Below are 20833 nucleotides of genomic sequence, written 5' to 3'. Positions count from 1 at the left end.
GCTCCCACCACTGAACATGAGGATGACAACTCTTTGGGCTACACAGGTACTGCTGCTGCTTTCCCACAATACTTCATGTATTTGTCAGCTCTCAAGCTGAGCATAACTGAAGTACTGACTTTGGGTTATTTTGTACATTATCTCAAACTTCTCATATTGAAACAGTATATGGTTACACTTTTGCTACCCTCCATATGAAAGCTTATTATTTATATCAGTGATATTTGCCTATTCTTGCACATACAGTCACAGATCATGTGTTGACTATCAAAATAATATACAAACGTGTTATGTATAAGCTCTTTATTGAGATTAGTAATCAAATGGATTACAAAATGCACTTGGGATAGCTTATTGTTTACATTTTTCAAACCAGAATTCTCCCACAGTTGAAAAGTCTTTGGAATGAATAAATAAGCTTCAATGGTCAGTTTCCACATGTGTTTCCATTGTAGATATATATTCCAACATGATCTTCATGTTGTGACTGCTGCTAAGAGTTTCTCAGTTTTGAGTGCTGAAAGTGGAGACTTGTGGGAAAATGAGGCACACAGCGCTACTCAAAGTGAATCAGTTGATGTAGTCGGTATCTCCCCAGACCACAGTGCTCTGTAGGGAAATGAAGAGTCGGAAATGGGGTTTCCACCTGAGGGACTGACCTACACACACACAAATGCACACAGGCGCACACACAGAGGAATCAAGTCTGGAGAAAATTACTGATGACACATGTTTTTGTTGGAGTTTTTTTTTTTGGAGGCTCTTCCCTCCAGAGTGAAGGGAAAAAGTGTTCCCAGTGTGTTGCACCCATGAGGAAACTTACCACCCCAGGTGATTTACTGGACCTCACACAGCTTCAGGAAATCTTGTGCAGAAAAAGGAAGCCCAAATTAGCTGCCAAAAACCATTATGAGGTTCATCACTGTGTGTGGCAGCTTGGCAGCTCTAGATTTTATTTTGCATGAAATTTGGACATTAACAGAAAATACCAAATCAAAAGTACAACGATGCACCTTTTATCAAAGTTTGAGCCAAAACAACTGTGAGAATTTAAACTCTGAGTTAGCATATCTTGAAAGTTCCCATGCTTTGAATGAGGGTTTAAAAAGGCAAATCATGTCATATCTGCTTTACTGCATTTGAGTTCATCTTTAGAATGATAAATCTGTCCAGTAGACAGTGCCAGGAGTTCATCTTTAATCTGGCCATTTAATCCCATCTGTGCATGAAAATGAAGGGAATCAATCTGGCCCAGTCAGTGAATTGGAAATGAGACTAATGTGCCCTAATACCTCAGTCTGCCGCTGATAGAACAAAGTGGGCGGCTGCCAAAGACTACATTTTCAAAGAGCGTGACTCGCAGGACAGCTTGACAGCTGCCTGTTTTAGCTCAGGTGAAAATGGAGTGAACCTTCAAGTTTTACAGTAAAGAATCATTGAGGTGTCAGACTGTTGGTTGGTGTTTAATTGTGACTCTTTGCCTTGTGATATCAGTGTCCTTCATGGGGGGAAAGATGTTTATTGATTTATGAGTAAGTTTAAATGTTTATCTGATCACATGCTTACACATGATATTGAGTAAGAAGGCTGGTAAGTCCTTGTCATCCTTCCTTCCATGACCTGTTGTAGCATTTGCTGAAATCTGGAATAAAAGACAAGGATTTGCCACTTTGAGTGAAAAACGCTGCAGCACATACTGTAACTTGACCTTCTTTACCTTATATAAAACGAAGAGCAGCTGGCACAGTACTAGGAAATGACATGGTAATGTCTTGTATGGTAGTCACCTGGGACTAATACAGCCTACTGTGAATTTTATAAGGAACCTCATGCTGACCTGAAGTTCACAATACATTAAAAGTGTTTTTCATTGGTCTCCCAAGACACGGACTCTCAGCCAGCTCTAAATTGTTTCCCGATATCAAAGAGCTTTGCACAGAACTTCACATTCATAATAAATGAGACTGACCTGTGTGAAGGCAGTGGATTAGAGAGGTATGCTAAAACTCTTGCACTTACACTTGCTTAGCCGCTGCTTGGCAGGAAGAAACACACAGAGGAGACAGGTCTTTGGTTCTTCTGCCTCAACATGAAAGGCTGAGCGTGACTTCAGAGAGCACATCAGGACTCATATCCTCCCTCCCTGCTGACAGCTTCCATTGCGTTTGTCACAGATCACAAAGGACGGCAACTTCAGAGAGCTGCTCCATTTGTCAGGTTATGGAAATAAAGATAGGAAGAAAGTTAGGGTATTTGGGGGTTGCCACACTGTCATCACCGATTGGCTACAGAATAAAGTGTCCAGACTGCACTAATACTGTATTTTATTCTCTCCCATAGCAAATGACCCTGAACTTCTAAAACAAACCATTCACTGGAAGGTGCTATGAGAACAGTAAACAGTAAACTTTTGAGCTGAGGAGGCAGGGAGCTTAATATTGGTGAGCAATCACAGAGATTGGAGAGGTAGTATAGAAAACATACACAAACATAGCTGAATCCAAGCTCTTATTCATCTGTTTCTATGGTGAAACTATAAAAGGTGGACAGCCAGTGATACAGATGTCATCACCAAAGCGTGGATTTCAAATCAGATAGTAAGCGTGTCTTAAACTGCTGTAAACAAATAAATAAATAAAAAGGTTGAAATGTTCATCATGCACTGAAATTGATCCTGTTCACACTTACAGAAATATTGTGTTTGTCAGACAGCTGTGATTGAGATTGGGATTACTCGTAAAGAACATTGTACCTGTTGAAATTGTGGAGCGTATTAACAAGTATTTGAAACATTCAACACTTCATGCCATCGATTGATGTAAAATCTGCTGTCTGATATTTTTCACTAGATTATGATTTTGAGTTAAATGGCATGCAAGGGGTGGAAGGGGTATTCTCCTTCTTCCTTTAAGGGGATAAACTGACCTCTTCTATTTCCTCTTCCTTTTAAAGAGGATACATTATGCACATTTCCAGGTCTGTAGTTTATTCTGAGGCTCTACTAGAGTACTTTTGCATGATTTACTGTTAAGAAAAAATGTATTTATCTTAAATTACCCCTTTATTCATCCCCTCAGTTCAGCCTCTGCCTGTAGCAGGCTGTCTCTTTAGGGCCCCTCTTCTAATGAACCCACTCTATTCTGATTGGTTAGTGTCCAGAAACTGCGTCATAATAAACTACAAACTTTAGCAGTAGGCCATTTATTGGCATGTGCAATGATCTGATGTCAGCTTGTTGGCAATGTAGAAAAATCTGTTGCATACAAAATGTTAAGAGCAGGTTGAAGCCTGGCCTTTTGACTTTAAGGGAGTATTTATATCTATGTTCACTTCAACTTTGACCATCATTTAGAAATCCAACATTATAACAGTATATAAATAATTAAAATTCACAAAAAACAACATTTGGCACCTTTAAACTTAACATTTCCCCTTCAAGAATATCCAGCTTTTCATGATACACCTCCATTTCTCTCACAGAGCATAAGCAATCCACAGTCTGGTTTGACCTTTGAACTCACACTCTTACTGACCTATTAACACTAAGTGTTGCTGAACACATTTCTGTCAGCTGACATTTTTGTCACATGACAACTGGTGAGAATAGAGAACATTTAAAACAGGTGAAAATGGGAAGGGCAAATTCCCCAAAACATCCAGCAGAGTTGTGAAATTGCTCTGGTGATTCATCTACACATGGAATTTAATAGTTATTGGACATCACAACGTAATGTACCAAACTGTTGTTTGCCTATTTTGCCAACATTGCAGTGAAAATATGCAATAGGTATTAACCACAATGATATTGGAGGCCAAAAGAAGGAAGAGTCTTGTCTGGCAGAAATGAAAAATTGCTAACTAATGTTCTTCTAACATCGACCCTGACCCTTAAACATCTGACTAAAATTAATCATAATCACAGTTATTATTTTTAAAAGGAATGAAACTTTCTTAAAGCTTTGCACAGTTACTCATTAAGAAAACACCACTTAAAACCACACACAAATCAGCTGCCCCTACCTGTTTTGAGCCAGACATGTTGCTACAAGTTATTGCTCACATTCATAACTAAACAAAGGGTAAATCTGATGTATTTAACACTGAAATGAGAGTTAATATTTAACACAAGTATGAACAGGTCATGCTTACTTTTCTTTGTATTTCTGGGCCTCAGTGGGTGGAGACGGTGTGCCTGTTTTCACCTTATTGATGTGAAGGTGGAGTGGTCTGTATCTGGATACATGCTACTGACAGCCTAACCATGAGGGAGATGGAGAGCTCTATTCTCTATTCGTCCTTTGCACTCATTACTAGGCTGTTGTGCTGGCCTTGAGTATCAACCCTGAAAACCAATTTCCTTGACAGTGTCACCCCCACATATATTACCCAAGAGTCACCACCACAGCATCATGGTGTCAGGTCTCCATGACACTCACTTATGTTCATCAGTCTCAGTGCTCTGGTAATCATGATACAGGCAACAAGCAGATAGAGTGCTACAGCTAGCTGCACTCACATGTATTATCCACAGTGTAGCAGCAGTGCTCATTTCTTTCCAGTGCAACAAAAGAGAAATATCTCTGGACATGCCTGGAGGAGTGATTCACTTGAGATATAATAGTTATAACCATGCACTTATGTCCTACATGCAGCTTCCCCACAGCCCCCATGCTGCTGAGGCCAGTAGGGTTATTTTTGTTCCCCATCCAATCTCTTTTCATCTCCCTAATCCACACATCTTAGCTTAGCACCATCCCAGAAAATAGGTCTATTAGCCATTCTTCTCTGGATACCAATTGAGTAATGTGGTCAAGAGGCACTGCAGTAAGGGGTAAGATTTGAGATGGGAGTTAGCACGAGTGCACAGAGGTCGCAAGCACAAAGACTCTGAGGTGAGAATTAAATTAAAATATTCAGATTCACGTTTCTAGAGTCCTCAAGATAATTGGAAAGAAAATTGGATAGTGCTTTGCTAAGTGCTAATAATCAGTTACTTCTGCCCAGTCAAACACACTTTATTTCTCAGTGTAAGGGTAATTAAAACAAAAGGTACGTTTTCTTAGGATGTAAATGGGTCATATTTTTCACCGACGCAAACAGGAGAGGGAGGGAGGCTTTGTCCCTCCTGGTTTAACAAGTACAAGTGGTTTACATAGCCTTTGTAACATTGATTTTTGTTTATAATTTCTACATACTTAGCCAAGTAACCTGTAGCCATTGCAATTCAGATACACCCAAGCCAGAGGAAATAAGAGAAGCAAAATGTGTCTCATGCTATATGACACCTGAGCCCCTGGCCTGAGTCATGACCTCAGGCCCCCCCATCTCCATGAGGTCAGAACCTTGGTATTTTGTCCAGTATGTTCATTAATACAAGTTGTAAAATTACTTAACTTTGGTGCAGGAAAGATTTTATACAGTGCCAAGATCATTTACAGACAAACTACAGATTTCTTTTTTTTCTTTCTGAATTTTAGTAGTGGACTGTTATGTGCAGTCGTGCAACAGACAGTGGCCATCTATTATGTTTTATGCCCGCTAGTTTCATCTGAGTGATTTAGCTGGTCATCTGATGAAATGGATAAACTTTAAGTGAAATGCTTTTCTTTCGATTCAGCATTTTACCCTGTGCTAACATTATTCGCTGAGAAAAATAAGACAAACAAAGCTGATCTTTGGAAAGAGAGGAGAGGTGTGTCAAGAGGTGAATGAGAGAAAGAGAAAGAGAAGGGGATGGAGATGGAGATGATAAGAAGAGAAGCAGATACTGCACACTGCACTGCACACAATGCAATATTAAACAAAAGAATGAAATAAAGAACATGTATGTATTGTAGATCATTCATTTAACATTTAAAGCCATTTATTTCACAAATATTTTGGCAGAATGATTTCATTTATTGGTTACTTTCTGATTGAGTGTTTGTGTGAGTGTCCTGGGTTTTGTATTAGACAACTCGAAAACTTTCACCCTAGTGTTAGATAAACCAACCAATCAGGGCTAGCCATGTAGCTACCAATCAAGTCAGCTTTCTACAAGCCAAAGTCCTCCCTATTGGCTTATGACCATGTGTGTCTGGAGAAAGCTTTTGGTATTGAGTTACATAGACAGATTACGTATTGCTGCTTTAACCTGATTCTCATATATTATTCCTTGACAGATAATGTATGCTATAGTCCGCTTATACAGTTATAAGCTATTGTTAACAAATTCTTGCTGTGAAAATGTCTTAAAACGCACATGTTAAGATCAGGACAATCAACATTATTTCACAGGGGCATACCCCTAGGCCCCATGGTGAGCTCAGTTTTGGGTCTGAGTCCAAAAGTAAGAACATGAGTCAGGTATCTAGAATATGTTTCTTGTAATCTATTTTGTGAATAAATCTTTACAGACACATAGTTACTTTACTACATACAAAAATAGGTTTGCTCTGATTTTAAACACTTTATCGTACCCCTCTTGAAATGCACAGTAGTAGATGATATTTGAAATATATAAGAGAGCGTAGAGTTACTCCAAAAAATCAATCTGACATATTTTTATAGCCATTCTGCAACATACAGCTTTCGGACTAAGGCACTCAAAATACAATATAAGCATACAGCTGCTGTAGCTCACAGCTGTAGCTGCACAGCTGCTGGATATGCTGGTTAGGTTCACATAAGGTATATTACATCAAATCCAAACCACTATTGCATTTTAGCCAACAACTCAGACACATTGTTGTAGAAATTACAACAATGTGTAAAGTTTTTCATTGGAAGAGGCAAATGTTGATCCACTTATAATTGCATATAATTTATTTTTAAAAAGTATTGATACTAATAATTTGTTGTTGCTTAATTATTTTACAGTATATTTAAACACTTATCTATGTATATGTCTATTTTATAACCAACTTCTTCTTGTTCTTGTAACAAACATATTTAACTTAGTTAATAATATAATGCATTCTTAGAGCTGTACACTCCCCCTATTGTACAGCTTTCTTAATTGAACCACCCACAGCCACCCACAGCCATCCATTTTCAATACACCGCACATGGTTTATGTTTTTTCTATTCCAGAGCTGCCTTTGCCTTCAGATCAATTAACCATCTTTACAGGCAAACACATAGGGCATGCCTCTCCACCTCACTGACAGCTCTGTATACTCGTCCCATCTCAACAGAAATTACTCTAGTAACTGTCTACCATGACTGAAGGTTTGATGATCTGAAAAATCATTGCTGCTTTTATTAGTGGTGATATGATTAATGCATAGTCAAGTTGCACATGAGGAGCAGTCAGAGCCAGTATTAGGCCTCGGAGTGATCTGTAGGGGGCTATGGAGACTCAGCAGTGTGACTGTATCTCAGCATGTCTCAGTGTCTGTGTGTGTGAGAGAGGAGAATATCATGAAATGGGGGGGGGGGGGGGGGGGCTGTAAATCTGAGCAGCACCTGCTCCCTGGACTCAGGCGCGTGGTGTGAGGTCAGCAGTGCCAGATATCCCATCGATCATATTTATTACATTCATCACAGCGCCAGTTTGTTTTGGCAGCTGATCGCAACGGGGAAAGAGAAAAAAAGAATAGACTTTTTATTTGAGAGACGGGGAATGCTTTTAGCATGAGCAGTGTCTTTGCATTTTTCTCAGCTCAGGATCTTTAGAGACAGATCAGTCACTGATGTTGGCTCTAAGGCCCTATCAAAACCACAACTACTACAGAATGATATTCTAAGTACAGTTATGGAAAGTTTCTGGAAGAAATAACTTTGAGAAAAAAAAAGTTAATGTTCCATCAATTCTCAGCTCTGCGGCAGCAGGGGTTCGCAGTTGCGGTTTGTCTAGACTTTTAAAGAATAATTTGTGTTTTTACTTCTTTGATTGGTTTCTCTTCAATCATATGAAAAAGGTAGAAAACCAACTGATTTGAATTAAGAATGCTTCTCCAGCCCACAAAAACTGCAAAATATATGTTTTTTTATTTTTTTATGGGGACTGGCTGTCTATTTTTTCAATAATGTTCAGTACTCTCAAAATAAAAAATGTGTTTTTGATGAAAAGGGAAATTACTGAATGTGGCTCCAGCAATTTGTGAATATTTGATTATCTAAAAGTATGCTCCTTTGCCTGTAGTTTGAGAACTGAACATTTTTACTACTTTGCCACATCAAAAATGTTCTGTACAGTTTCACACTGGCCACAATGTCCTGAATATGTAAGTGGGCCTCTTTAATTGAATCCTAATTAAGCTGTTTCAGCTTTCAGTGCTGTCACATGTGCATCATGACACAACGTTTACTGACTAACTGAAAGAGACCTTTTTCAGAGGCTGATCCTTAATTGCTAAAGCTCACATCACAATATCCTCACGTGTGTGAGGCTATTTTTTTTTAAATAAAAAAAATCTAATGTGACCTGGCCTGTTTTTCACTTAAATAATGGTCAGATTCTTGCTCTGACTGAGCTCAGCTCTTGTTCATGATCTTATCTAGAATCTCTCTGCTATATGATTGGCTGAGGTCTGTCAATGATAAGAACAAAAGAAATAATCTCTTGGCTCAGTTACCCTGAGTCCCACTGCCAGTCGTTAAAGCGCTCCTGTCTCTAAACCAATTTAAGCCAATTAAGCATGAAACACAATGCTGCTTGTTTCCGCCATTATGCATTTCTATGAGGGAAGGAGTGAGGTGCGGGTCAACCAAAGAGCTGCATTTGATGAAAAGGAGAGCAATACAAGTATAGTCAGAGATACTTAAAGGACCAGTGTGTAGGATTTAGTGGCATCTAGTGGTAAGGTTGCAACCAGCTGAATACGTGCCCCCCCACACACACCCTTTTTCCAAGCATGTAGCGGAACCTAGGGTGGCTGTGAAACTCAGGAAAAACTTGAAAGGCCCTCTCTAGTGTTTGGTAGTGTAGTGTTTGGTTTGTCCCTTCTGGGCTACTGCAGAGACAAGAAAGTGCAACATGGCAGCCTCCGCCGAAGAAGAATCACTATGCATGTAGATGTAAAAGGCTCATTTTAAGGTAACAAAAACATACTGATTCTTGATTTCAGGTTATTATGCCATTATTAAAACATGGATAATATATTATACCTAATAATATAATAATGCAATAGTTTTCCATTTCTTCCAAGTCTGTTCCACTAGATGCTACTAAATTCTACACACTAGTCCTTTAAATGTTGTCTAATTGCTTTTACAGTTTGTCCTCCTGTTCTGCTTGTGTAGTCATGCATTGAAATACACATATCAGATACTCTAATGCTGAAGTGCTGCATGGTATTCTTAGTATTGAATACTTAGCTTTTGTTGTTACTAACATAATGAACTACACATCTCTCCATAGGGAACATAATCATAAAGGAGGAGACTTTGAACAGAAGCAACTGATTTTTCCAACAGCAGAAGTGCAGAACATTCATGCTAACTTCCCAAATGTTTGTTGCCGTAAATATTCCAACGTCTGACTGTATTTTGATGTTGCTGCCAGGATGTTATGTGATAGCTGGGTTATTTTAATCAGCCTCCACAGGCCATGTCAAGGCTGACACTAAACAGATGCTAATGTGAGGCCCATTAAAAGACACAGGGAAAGAGGGATTCAGTGTGCGCAGGCAAGCGGAAAAGCAACAGCCTGTTTATCGCCTCATCCTGCTTTGTGCTCCAAACCTCGTCGCAGCATCCTGTGAAGCTCCCCCTTTTTCTTTCTCCTCAGTGTCTGCCCCCCCCCCCCCCTTTGCCTCACATTTCTAGCAGCAGCGTCATGCATGGGGGCATTCCCTGAACAGAAACAGATTTGTTTAGTTCGCCGTCATTTTCTTTCACTGGACCCCTGTCTTTTTTTTTATCATATCTGAAAGCTGAACAGAGAGCCTATAGTGAGAAGAAGAATGTTCTCACTCTTCTGCTTATGTTTTGTTACACTCTGCTTTGCATCGCAATTGCTTTGTATTGCCTGTTCCTTTCTCTATTTTCTGGCAAAATCTCAATATAATTGTGACAAATGACATTTTCAGTCTTGTCCAGTTTTTAAAAGACTTTTTGGCTTGTTTCTAAGGTTCATCTTATTGCATTAAGTGTATTTATTCTGGGATGGAGCCCAGAATGATACATTCTTCTCTCATGTCGATCGAGAGTATTGTTCACGGTGGACTGGCATGGTGAAAGGGCTTGACAATTGTAGAGGTTTCTGTCCAGAAATATGACAAGGCTACACTTTATGCTTCACTTTCAATCTCTGTTGAAATATGTCATGTTCTAAATATGGTTGATTGTAGACTGACTGGTCAGCTGTGTTTTGAATTAAGCTCACAGTCTTTTAGCCTTTGGCTAAGATAAATGTCCACATTTTGCGGGCACTACGCACTACTGACCTTAACCCATTCACAATCACAGGACACTTGTTTAGCTGGTCTGCAATTAGAAACAATACAGAGCCACTCAAGTTAAATATAGCAGATTACTAATCTTTGCGGTTAGTTGTGGCATGGTTTGTGCTCCAGGTGCTTTGCCACTGTCACAGAGAGCAATCAGAGATGATTTGTTACCATTTTTAGCAGCAACACAGTAATATGATCTAACTTTCTCAAGATTTCAGGTCATCTCTCCTCTTTTCCCTCCTCTAACTTCTTGTCGACCCCCCTTTCTGTCATTGTCTGTCCAATGTTAACAATTTGTCATGACTCATGAGTGCCTAACTACACGTATCAATCATGCAACAGTTACTTCCTACAGGAAGTTGTAAACATGAAAGATTTCCTTATGTTGAAAGAGTTTGGATAGATTTTGGCTTTGTTGATGAAGTACAATTCCATATGTTTACTATTTTCTGTCTTTGGTCCTCCATTGAGGTTGGCAAGAAACAGCTAACAGAGCTTTACAATGATGGAAATTGATGCCTTCAGCCAGCCAGTATTTTATCCATTCTCCTCACTTATTTTCCAAGCACATTCATGTTTGTTTATGGACATGAAACATCCCTGAAAGTCTTGCTGGTCTCCTTGTTAGAGGACATTGCTCTCCTGACTGTTTCACTCAGTCAGCTCAGATACTGCCTCTGATATGTGACGGGCTACTTGCGTAACTGTAAAATGGATCACAGCCCAAAAAACTGAAATAGGACAAAGATACCCTGCATCTGTTTACTGATTGTCCTGGAAATTGCTAAAAGAGCTCAATCAAATGCAGTCATTTTACTTCATGTTATGTGTGTTTATCTTTTCAAAACACCTTGGGGACGTGTTGCCCATTGCCAACCCACAAAGACGACAAATTTGATTTGCTGTCTTATAAAAGGAAAAGTAGCACAATGAATAAATAAAAAGATGCCTCGTCAAGGACAGGACACCAATGATAAAAAAAACTGTAGTGAATGTGAGGCAGTGAAGTATAACCCTCCTACTAAAGTGTCTCTGAAGGGAACTCAAACATACTGTATGTGTGACTGTTATATTCAAGGTGACTCCCACTGCAACTCTGACAAGTTTCTGTTTACTTCTATTGAAATTTAAGCTTGTGGAGTGTCACAACCAAAAAAAGCATCACTTTTTCTGTGAACGGAAAAGTGTTCTTAATTTTCCGTATACTGAGAAAGAGTGTTGTCTTTGCTTCTCGACAGGGAGTATCTTTTTGAAAGAGAAAGGTTTTGTTTTATGCCATCTTGTTTGGTGCACTGGTGAGATGGGAATGAAAGCCATTAAATCGTCTTAGTCAGTGGAAAGAGAATGTGGGCTCATTTGCCTTACCCTGCCTGTGTGTCACCCCATCACCTCTATGCTGAGGGGCCTAGGTTTTTGTGAGGAATCCAAAAAATCTGAAAAGGGACTCAGCATGTAGCCTACAGGATCCCCCGTCCTGCTGCATGCATAGAAACATCATAAGAAAAGACGGAGCGCAAACTCCTTTTGAATATTAAAAGGAGAACGATCAGAGATGGGAGAAAAAGGCCGGGAAGATGAGAGACAGGCTCTTCATTGAGAGGTGGGATGGTGAGATGGAGAGGGGAGTGAACTTCACCATGCACATTGCATATTGAGTTACCCTCATTAAGATCCCATCGTACTCTGGGGGGAAACATTGTCACTGGATTTAGGAGACCAGCCAAGCCTGCAGGGGTTTATGTATTTGGCAGATCTTAAGCATAGCAGAATGAGGGTCTCTTGGTGGGAAGTGCAGCAATGTTTGCAGGTTGTTGCTGCATTTAAGAAACTTCAGGATCTTTGCATTGGATACTTTTTGAATTTTTATTATTTGTCACTTTTTAAGGAATACCAATTAGGGGGCTAATGAATTATGCAATTTGCCTGATGCAATTTGCAGAGGTGGACCAATCTGCAGCCAAAACTTCTGAACTATCAAGAGAAGGTTTTATGATAGCTACTCTAGATCAAGTGCACTGAGACTGTTCTGGCTCTGTGTTGTCCATCAGTATGCAGAGTGTGTCTTTGCTGGTGGTTCTGTTTGCCATGCTGGTGATGCTGGGAGTTCCTAAAGACCATAAGGGTCCACACAGGGCCCATCATCTCGCTGGGTTACACAGGTCTCACTGGTGCAAACGGCTGCCTAATAACTTTGGACTACACCAAAACCACCAGACTCCGAGGCACTCCCACAACAAACCAGCCAAATGTAACCAGGTCTCTCACAGTAAGTGCAATAAGTGCAATGTTACATAACTGCTATCCAACAAAACATAATGACCCATCAAATCTTGGACAACATCGAACATTGTTTTGGTTTCCTTTAGTGGTTGTTAAAGCATTAAATACTTGGAGTGCTTTGCAGTCAATGACGGTGAAGTCTTTATGCTTTTGTATATTGCATATTCTTGGAGGTTGTTTGGTGCAAATAAAAAAAGATTTGGCTGTAGTGTTAAAAGCTCTCAGCTGTCTCTGGTGCTGTCACAGCCCCAACAGTCATTTTTCCTTCTTGCTCTTGTCTGATCAAGGTTGCAAGATTTTCAAGGAGGGGAAAGAGAGAGGACAGATTGTTTCCATGTTCACAGAGCTCAGTTGATATTACACATATGGTGGATTTTCTTATGAGGAAAAATGCAAACCTGAGTACAAAAGGGTTTGATGGAACATTTAATTATGATATTTTTATGATAGAGGTGGAGCTGTGGCCAAAGAGTCCAATAGTAACCAACAAGCATACTGCTTTTTATGATGAGATGAGGTTACAATTTTCCTATGCCATAACTGTAAATAACAATTTACTAATATAAATCTATTTTTCTACATTCATACAGGCTTTTCCTGTCTTGGTATTGTTTGCAGTTAATGTTATAGAAAATGACAGATGAGAACCATGTGAGTGAACCTGACAAGTGTCTTTTATGTGTGATACAGTTTTATTTCAGCATTTTATTCATTGCTGTGTTACATCAAACATTTCAAATACTCACATCCTCTTGTAGCAATCAGCCCTCACAGACACCCTCCCATCCTGGTGTGTCTAAGTGAAAACATTGCTAATAATTGCTTTTATGTTACAGTTCTCTCCTGTTGACAAGAGGGAATTTTACTATTCAATTGGATGTATTCAGCTGTACAGCCACTTTACAGGTCCAGGGCTGTAAAAGCTTTGTGGAAAACAGGGCACATGAGGACTGAGTGAAAATGGAGTGTGTAAAACTGTAATATAATGCATACATGGATGAATGAGAAATAAAAACATGTTCCGAGTTGAAAAAGTCAGTTAGCATCATTCATCACAAAGCAGATATAAAGCATCTTTTAAACTATTCATATGATCACTGATGTTCATTGTTTTATCTTTGATGTGAATAAATCCTTTGTTCTTTGTTTGTAACGGTACATTTGAAGTACTTGCATTCATATTTTTAGAGGATAATGTGCTACATGAAATGCTGTCACGGTTTGTTCAAGAAGTTATGATTAAGAGGGATATTTACACTGTTTATTGCACTGTGATGTGGATGCACATTGCCTTGAAACATTAGTCTTTGCATCTAATAAGAAGTACACAGTCACCCATAAAGTTGGAATAAAACATTTTTTACTTCTTCTTATGAAATGATTGTGACAATGTGATTTATTCTTGATAGATAATGTGTATATATTCTCAAAATTGTATTTATCAGTCTCATTACACCTGGTCAAAGGTGATTACTGATGTGTATAAATAGAAAATTAAAAAAGGAATGTGTCTGAAAACAAAATTATTGCAACTTTATGGGTGACCGTGTAATTCAAGAAAACTACATGCTCAAGTTTTGAAATGAACACATTAGGTTTCACTCTGGCTTGCCCTTCACTAAAATGTGTTCTTCTCAAGATATATATAGCTTTTATGATTATTTCACCTTTATTCAGCACAGATCGGTTAATTCATCTGTTAAATTTAATGTATTTATGTTGTGAGACTGAATATGATTTTCTGTTCTGTACTGTTGTTTCCCCACCTGCACTATTGAATGAGACAAGGTCGTCATCAAACGTGGGTGTGTGTTCTGAGAATTATCTATTTGAAACATGAAACACTTTGAAACCCCTAGGCTTGATGACTAATGTGTCACAAGGCGCCTATCTGCTTTGCAGACTTGCCATATTTTCCTGGTAAACACAGCCCATTGTTAAATCAGTTCAGGATACGTCCACTGGAGGGCGCTGTTTGGTAACAAATGGTCAGGGGAGTCGCCAGAGAAGCTTTGAGTTGAACTGATTATAGAAAATGTGAAAGTCTTTCTACAGTTCTTTTTTTTTAAGTCATTCATGTTTTCCCCCACATTTTCGATTTAAAAAAAAAGCAAGATAACTTGCATCCTTATAAATTATGCACGTTAGATCTGAATGAGGTACTTTAAAGATGGTTATGCCTCAGAGGGATACATAAATAACAGACTAAAAGCTAAACTGATGAGGCTATTGCAGGAGAGGGTTCACTGAGGCCTGAACTGGAGCAAAAGAAGAGATGAGAAACACATTTTCATGAGTGAATTTGATGTTAAATTGGAGGAAAAGTTTTAATTGGAAACACTCATCACTAAAATAAAATGTCAGACCAAATGTTCATTAATAATTAATAGTAACCATGCTAATGAACCAATTATACATACAGGTTTAGTTTGTTTGTTGATGTTTTGTTTGCTTTCTTTGGATTAGACCTATATTTAAAATATCCCTGTATCAAAATTCAAAAAGAGCTATTTAAAACCATAAATAATCTACTTTACAGTGGCCACACATATAGCGAATAAAATGTTGCATATAAGCTAGAGGTGTAAAGGTTTAACCCTCGAACACAAAGTTTTGAATTACGTAGGTGGCATGATGATTAACATGATACCATATTTGATACGTTTTATACCGTAGAAGTTATAATATGGTAAGTTGTAGAGGGATAGAAATAGCACTTTATAGCAAAGTTCCTCATACTGAAATATTAATGGACTATTAAACCACAGGAGACAAAACAAAATCTTAAAGTATGTTCGACCCATTATATAATAACTACTGGGTTTCAAAAGCATACTGTTAAGTCCCTGTAGGAATATCATCGGGACAGGCTGGAGCTGTTGTTTTCTTGTCTGGAACCGCATAAAGAATACAAACAGCATGCCCCAATAGTTTCATAAGGTTTCTCTTATTTTTGGACACAGTTTTAAAAAAGAATAGAGTTTCCTGCGGGTGTGCGCTGCTCAGTGGGATCCAGGCGGGAAGAGGTTAAATTTCTTCTCAGGGAAACATTGTCGGGTCTATGGAGGGGGTAGACAGGCGCATACCAATTGACGAGGCATTCCGCTTTCCTTGAATGAAATGCTGTGAATATGAGTCCGTATTTCCCCCCTCTTGTCTGAGGATTGGGGTCTGCGACTTGTGCGAGGATCAGTCGGAGTTGCAGCAGAAGAGAAACGGGGGGAAAGTGATGGAAAAGTTGCACTGATCTTCTGTCTGGGTCTGTTGGATGAGGGAGGACAGGACTAACTCGCAAAGTTTCCGATCTCAAGTGACAGATTGAAAACTGGACTGAAATAATGTGACTGCAGGGATAGAGCCTTTTAGCGTGGACTTCAGCGACAGCTCGCCTTTTTCAACTCACTTTTGACTTCACTTTCAGTTGCAGTGGATTTACTATTTAGTGTCTTTTGCACGGCACAAAGGAACTAAATGATTTGAATGAGATCGGCTGGCTGGCCATTGAGCGCACGGCAGCAACGGGATGAATTCAAAGAAAGGATAAAGCTCTGCTGCTACTTTGCTCAGATATTCTTGCATAGTTTTAACACATGCTCTAATTCAGATCTACTGGACTGATAAACTGAGTATGTGTTGAAATCTCGGGCTGTTTGGAACTCTTTTTATATTATTTTCTCCCATATTTTTTTAACCCTTATTCTCATCCACAAGAAGCCAGAGCAGGCTCCTGATGAACTGTTGTTGGACTGAAGTGATATTTTGCTTTTTGTGACTAACAAACCAAAACCTGGGCTTTCAGTTTTCAACTCTGGATTCTGAGGTTATGTTTTGCTGTTTGACATGAAGGAGTGGATGCCTAAACTGTTTTTTGAATAATTTGGATTACACCAGAAATTTTCTATTAAGAGAGACGTTGAATGATGTCTCCAACTTCTATTGGATTTGTATTTCTAGTAGGAATTCTCCATGTGTGCTCAGGTAAGTCAGTGATCCTTGTTTGGAATCAATAGAACCACTTTTATATACATTGGATTTTAAAATGAAAAATGTTAAAAGTCAAAGAAGATAAAAAAAACAAAAAACAATTTAATCCTTTCAATTTTTAGTGTACATGCCTCATATTACAAATGTTCAGTTAGACTGCATGTACAAAACATGGATTAATTGCAAATCCAGTAAATATTGACATCATGGCTAATTATTGAAATACCTGCTTTCCCATTGAGTTGTGGTGGGTGCAATATATATATGTAGAGACAAACATTTCACACCATAAGAAAACACTTTTTAACATTGGACTTCTCTGTAACACAGAGTGATTTAGGCCCAGGTCTGATGATTGTAAGAGTCTCTTCTCTGGCTCCTCTCTTCAATTTTAATGCTTTGAAATGGCAAAGTTCGGATACAGGAATAGATCTGATACACAGTGTTTTTTTTTCTCTCTTGATGAGAAAGTCAGCTCTCAGGGTAAATAGGTTGTCTAACTTTCAAAAGCTGAGCACACATCAAGTCACACATAAAGTGCTGAAGCCATGTGGGATTAATGCATAGAGCTGCTATCATCGGTCAGTAGGACAGTAGAAGCCCCTATGGAGACCATGTTTCCATGTATGTCATCCATTCTGCCATGGATGACTATTTTAGTCTTGAGTTCAAAATATTGTATATTTTTAATGTCTGCAGCAAATTAAATTACATTGGTTCTTATCCTTATCTTGCCTTTCTTCATTGACTGTTAGTGTTTTTTTTAGTTCAGATTTGTACCACTTACACAGCTAATGCGGGACTTAGTTTCACGTGTCTGTGTCCTGTGATGCTGCCTGTATTGTTCATTATTATCTTACACATTACTTCTCCTCACCCATCACATAGATGTCTTTATAGAGCTTCTAGACCATGATACCAGGAGTTTTCCAGGTCAGTTGTTCTGAGTTGTGAGGAAGAGAATGCCTGCCGTCCCATTATAAGACATTAGGAGAAGTGCATCCTGAGTGGGAGCAATTGGGGCATTTTTAACAAAGAAAAGTTGTACAAACAAAGAGCACAGTGACTGAAGGTTTATTTATTTATTTATGTATTTATTTTAATAGTAAGGTTATCATAGCAGACAAACAGTGGTGACATACAGGGTCTTTATTACTGTTTACCTATATAATTATTACTGCTTGCCTATATAATTACCTAAGTAAGAGTCATGGTCATTTTTCTCAAGTGTAAACCAGAACACTATTATGGCTTACCTGTCCAAATGTATAGTCTGTTTTCAGATGTTCCTTGAAGTAAAGTCTTCCAGCATTTAGCATGGATTCCATTTCAGTCATGCACAATTGCAAACTCCTTATCTTTGATTGATTGAGGTACTGGTAGTTTTTCTCAGTTCCTACAACAGAACATCATAAAAAATCCCACTAAAATATCAGTTAGACTCTCTAAAATATGAATCTCTCTGATTTGAGTCAGTGTCTATCTGCAGCATTTCATCATCCATATTCAAATGTCACTCCTGCTTCCTGATTGTTTTACTGAATTGGGTCTTTGTTTTGTGTTGAGCACCAGTGATTTGGTGACAGCAGAGCCTGTGACACCACAGTCGTTTAGGGAAGCAGTGTATTGCCACCTAAACGGGAAGTAGGGTCAGAGGTGAGTGTTGAGAACTAGGTGGTGGCTCCATCTGCTCCACCCATGGCCAGATCCTGAGCCAGGGTGAGTCAGTAATGGTTCTGTCCTGTGAGAAAGACTGTCAGACATCAGGGTGTCCAATTACGCCTAGCTGTTGGGTCTTCTAGAAAGAGGCGTATGGATGTTTGGGGATGTTTTATGGGGAGAGGCGTGAGAATAGGGCCTGCTAATAGAGATGGACTGAACAGCAGATACTCAAAGGGATTGGCCCTGGATTAGACACTGGTGTCAGGAAAATTGGATTACATGCCACTTGGCAGAAAAAAGATTTAATATTTGCTGCTAATTGGAGGGTTAACAACTTCATTCTTGTGTAGGGGAGGTATCAAATCTCTTAAGTAAACTTATGATGGTGTTTAGTAATATCTCTGTGGATCATATCAAGATTATTTTCACATGGCTGACCTGGTTGTAAGAAAGTATTTTTATGCCACTTGTATGTGTGATATAGAGGGAGAGATATGACCTTTACCCTTGTCAAACTTGTGGAGGCTTGCTTATTGCCGCCTTGTTCTGTCTAAAGGTTGTAAATTGATGCCTCCGTCTATCATTTCTTGCCCTGTTATCAGGTGATCTGTTCTCCTGCTGTACACTAAATGGTTGTTATCTCTCCTCCAAGTGCTTGTCAGACCTTATACTCACCTCACAGGTACAATTCAGATGAGGGCAAGAGGTGGCTATATTTCTCACCCTATACTTTATGAGGAGATAAGGGTTGTGAAAGTGATCATCATCATCATCATCATCATCTTTCTAAGAATAAATATCCATGTTGCTGTAAAATCTTAGGGTGATTATATCCGAGGATACACGTGTGTTTGTGTGAGCATGTTAAGTGTCACTAGTGCTGATAAAAATATAGGCAGTGGAAGTGGTGCCCTGGTAATCAGCCCTTGGCCCCAGCAACACCTAACCGTCGAGGTCTTGACAAATTGACTTGTAAGTACTGATAAATTGCACAGCCCCTCCACCTCCTTCATCATGACAGCATGACAGGATACAGCAGGCTCCACAGCCAATTAATGACCAGAGACCACAGGTGAGACCCATCTCTGTCTCCTGTCTTCTAACTATTACCTTTCACAAGGCCTGAAAACATGCTCATTAAAGCCAGCCTCTTCCCTCACCATCTCTCACAGCTATACCATTTTTTTCTCAGTACTGCAAAATGGTGAGTTGTGATTACAATAGCCCCAAAATCATGCTGTTTTTCAAGGTTTAACTTCCTGAGCTGATATTGTGGGCACACAGTAGGTTTCTCAATGGGAGAAAGTCTGCTATGTCGCCTATTTCCGTAAGTTGACAAGTGTCACACCTCTGTGAGGTGACTGTCCATAAAGCTATACCTCTATAACTTCCACTAATACACATTAATCTGATCCTAATCCAAATCAAGCAGGGTTTTACACCCTAAAATCCAGGATTAGGCAGACTTTGGCTTAGTGAAACCGCATGGAGGAATGTGGCAGGGCAGTCCATGTCCTTTTTCCGTTCACGAGAACTGTGGGTAAGTCATTAATGACTAGATAAACATTTCAAAGCAGTTTGTTTGAGGGCAGATAAATTAGCTGGCGACTTTTAGTGATCTGCTTTCACCCAATTGCTCTTCCTTTAATGACCCAAAAGAGCTGCTTAATTGGATTAATTAACAAATCCATCTGACATCAATAGTTTGTAATTTGCCATGGCTGCCGCTTGACTGATACACATATCTGCAAGTACAATCAGAGGATTTAGATCATTTTATAAATCTGAGGATACACCCCCCATTCCCTTTGTGTCAGCCTCTTGGTATATCAAATTCCTTGGGAATTAACTGGTATGCCTCACCAGTCCTCAGTTTTGACGGTGAGAATTTAGAAGAGTATTACTCGCTGATAACGGTGTTATGTCTTACTGAGCAAGTATCACGTTGTCTGTCAAGTTGTCTGTCAGTCTAAGCTACAGAAACATATAGCCAGACAGAGTTAAGCTGTCTACACTAAGAATACTCTGGATCATAACTTCATATAAGCTTTTTAGTCTGGAGTTGGTTGATACTAGAAGGCAGTTGGTGTGTCTAGGATATTAGACTCATGGGTCAGTCAGTATTGTTAATGTATCTTGTACCGATGGTTGACGTAGAGGACAAACATTCCCTATTGCCACTTGGTGTGGAAGTGATAAATGGCGTGTCCTTATAGGATGAAAGGTGTTGTCTGATTTCTGTCTCGGTTCACAAATAGCACGCTTGAAATTCCCATGGCTTTGCTCCCTGTAATAAAAAATGCAAAAAGCTTATATTCCCGACACAGTAATGCATGGGCAAATTACATAATGCTAATCCACATTTGATTCTACATTGCATATGCATGTTTACTTGAGCTAGCTGCATCATGGATTAGTTCCCCCATGACTCCACTAATAAAAATGTGAGCGAGGAGGAAAGCCAGAGAGGAGGTGGAGAGTGTGTTTGTGTATGTGTAGGGTGGCGAAAGGGGGCTTATGGAATCTCTTCA

The 20833-nt window shown here is 39.2% G+C and overlaps 1 protein-coding gene across 1 annotated transcript in view; it reads left to right on the top strand.

Annotated features, from left to right (window-relative positions):
* Positions 1–15875: 15875 nt before the first annotated feature.
* The window catches only part of robo1 (roundabout, axon guidance receptor, homolog 1 (Drosophila)), a 126783-nt gene continuing 121825 nt past the window's right edge, over positions 15876–20833 (top strand). The window contains exon 1 of the mRNA XM_053320755.1: positions 15876–16634. Coding sequence (XP_053176730.1) covers positions 16574–16634 — 61 coding nt within the window. The 5' untranslated portion in view covers positions 15876–16573. The remainder of the gene's footprint in view (positions 16635–20833) is intronic.

The sequence above is a fragment of the Scomber japonicus genome, chromosome 6 (assembly GCF_027409825.1).
Source record: "Scomber japonicus isolate fScoJap1 chromosome 6, fScoJap1.pri, whole genome shotgun sequence".
In the NCBI taxonomy this organism is placed as follows: Eukaryota; Metazoa; Chordata; class Actinopteri; order Scombriformes; family Scombridae; genus Scomber; species Scomber japonicus.
The sequence above is the reverse complement of the archived record's forward strand: the minus strand, read 5'-3'. Positions and strand labels throughout refer to the sequence as shown.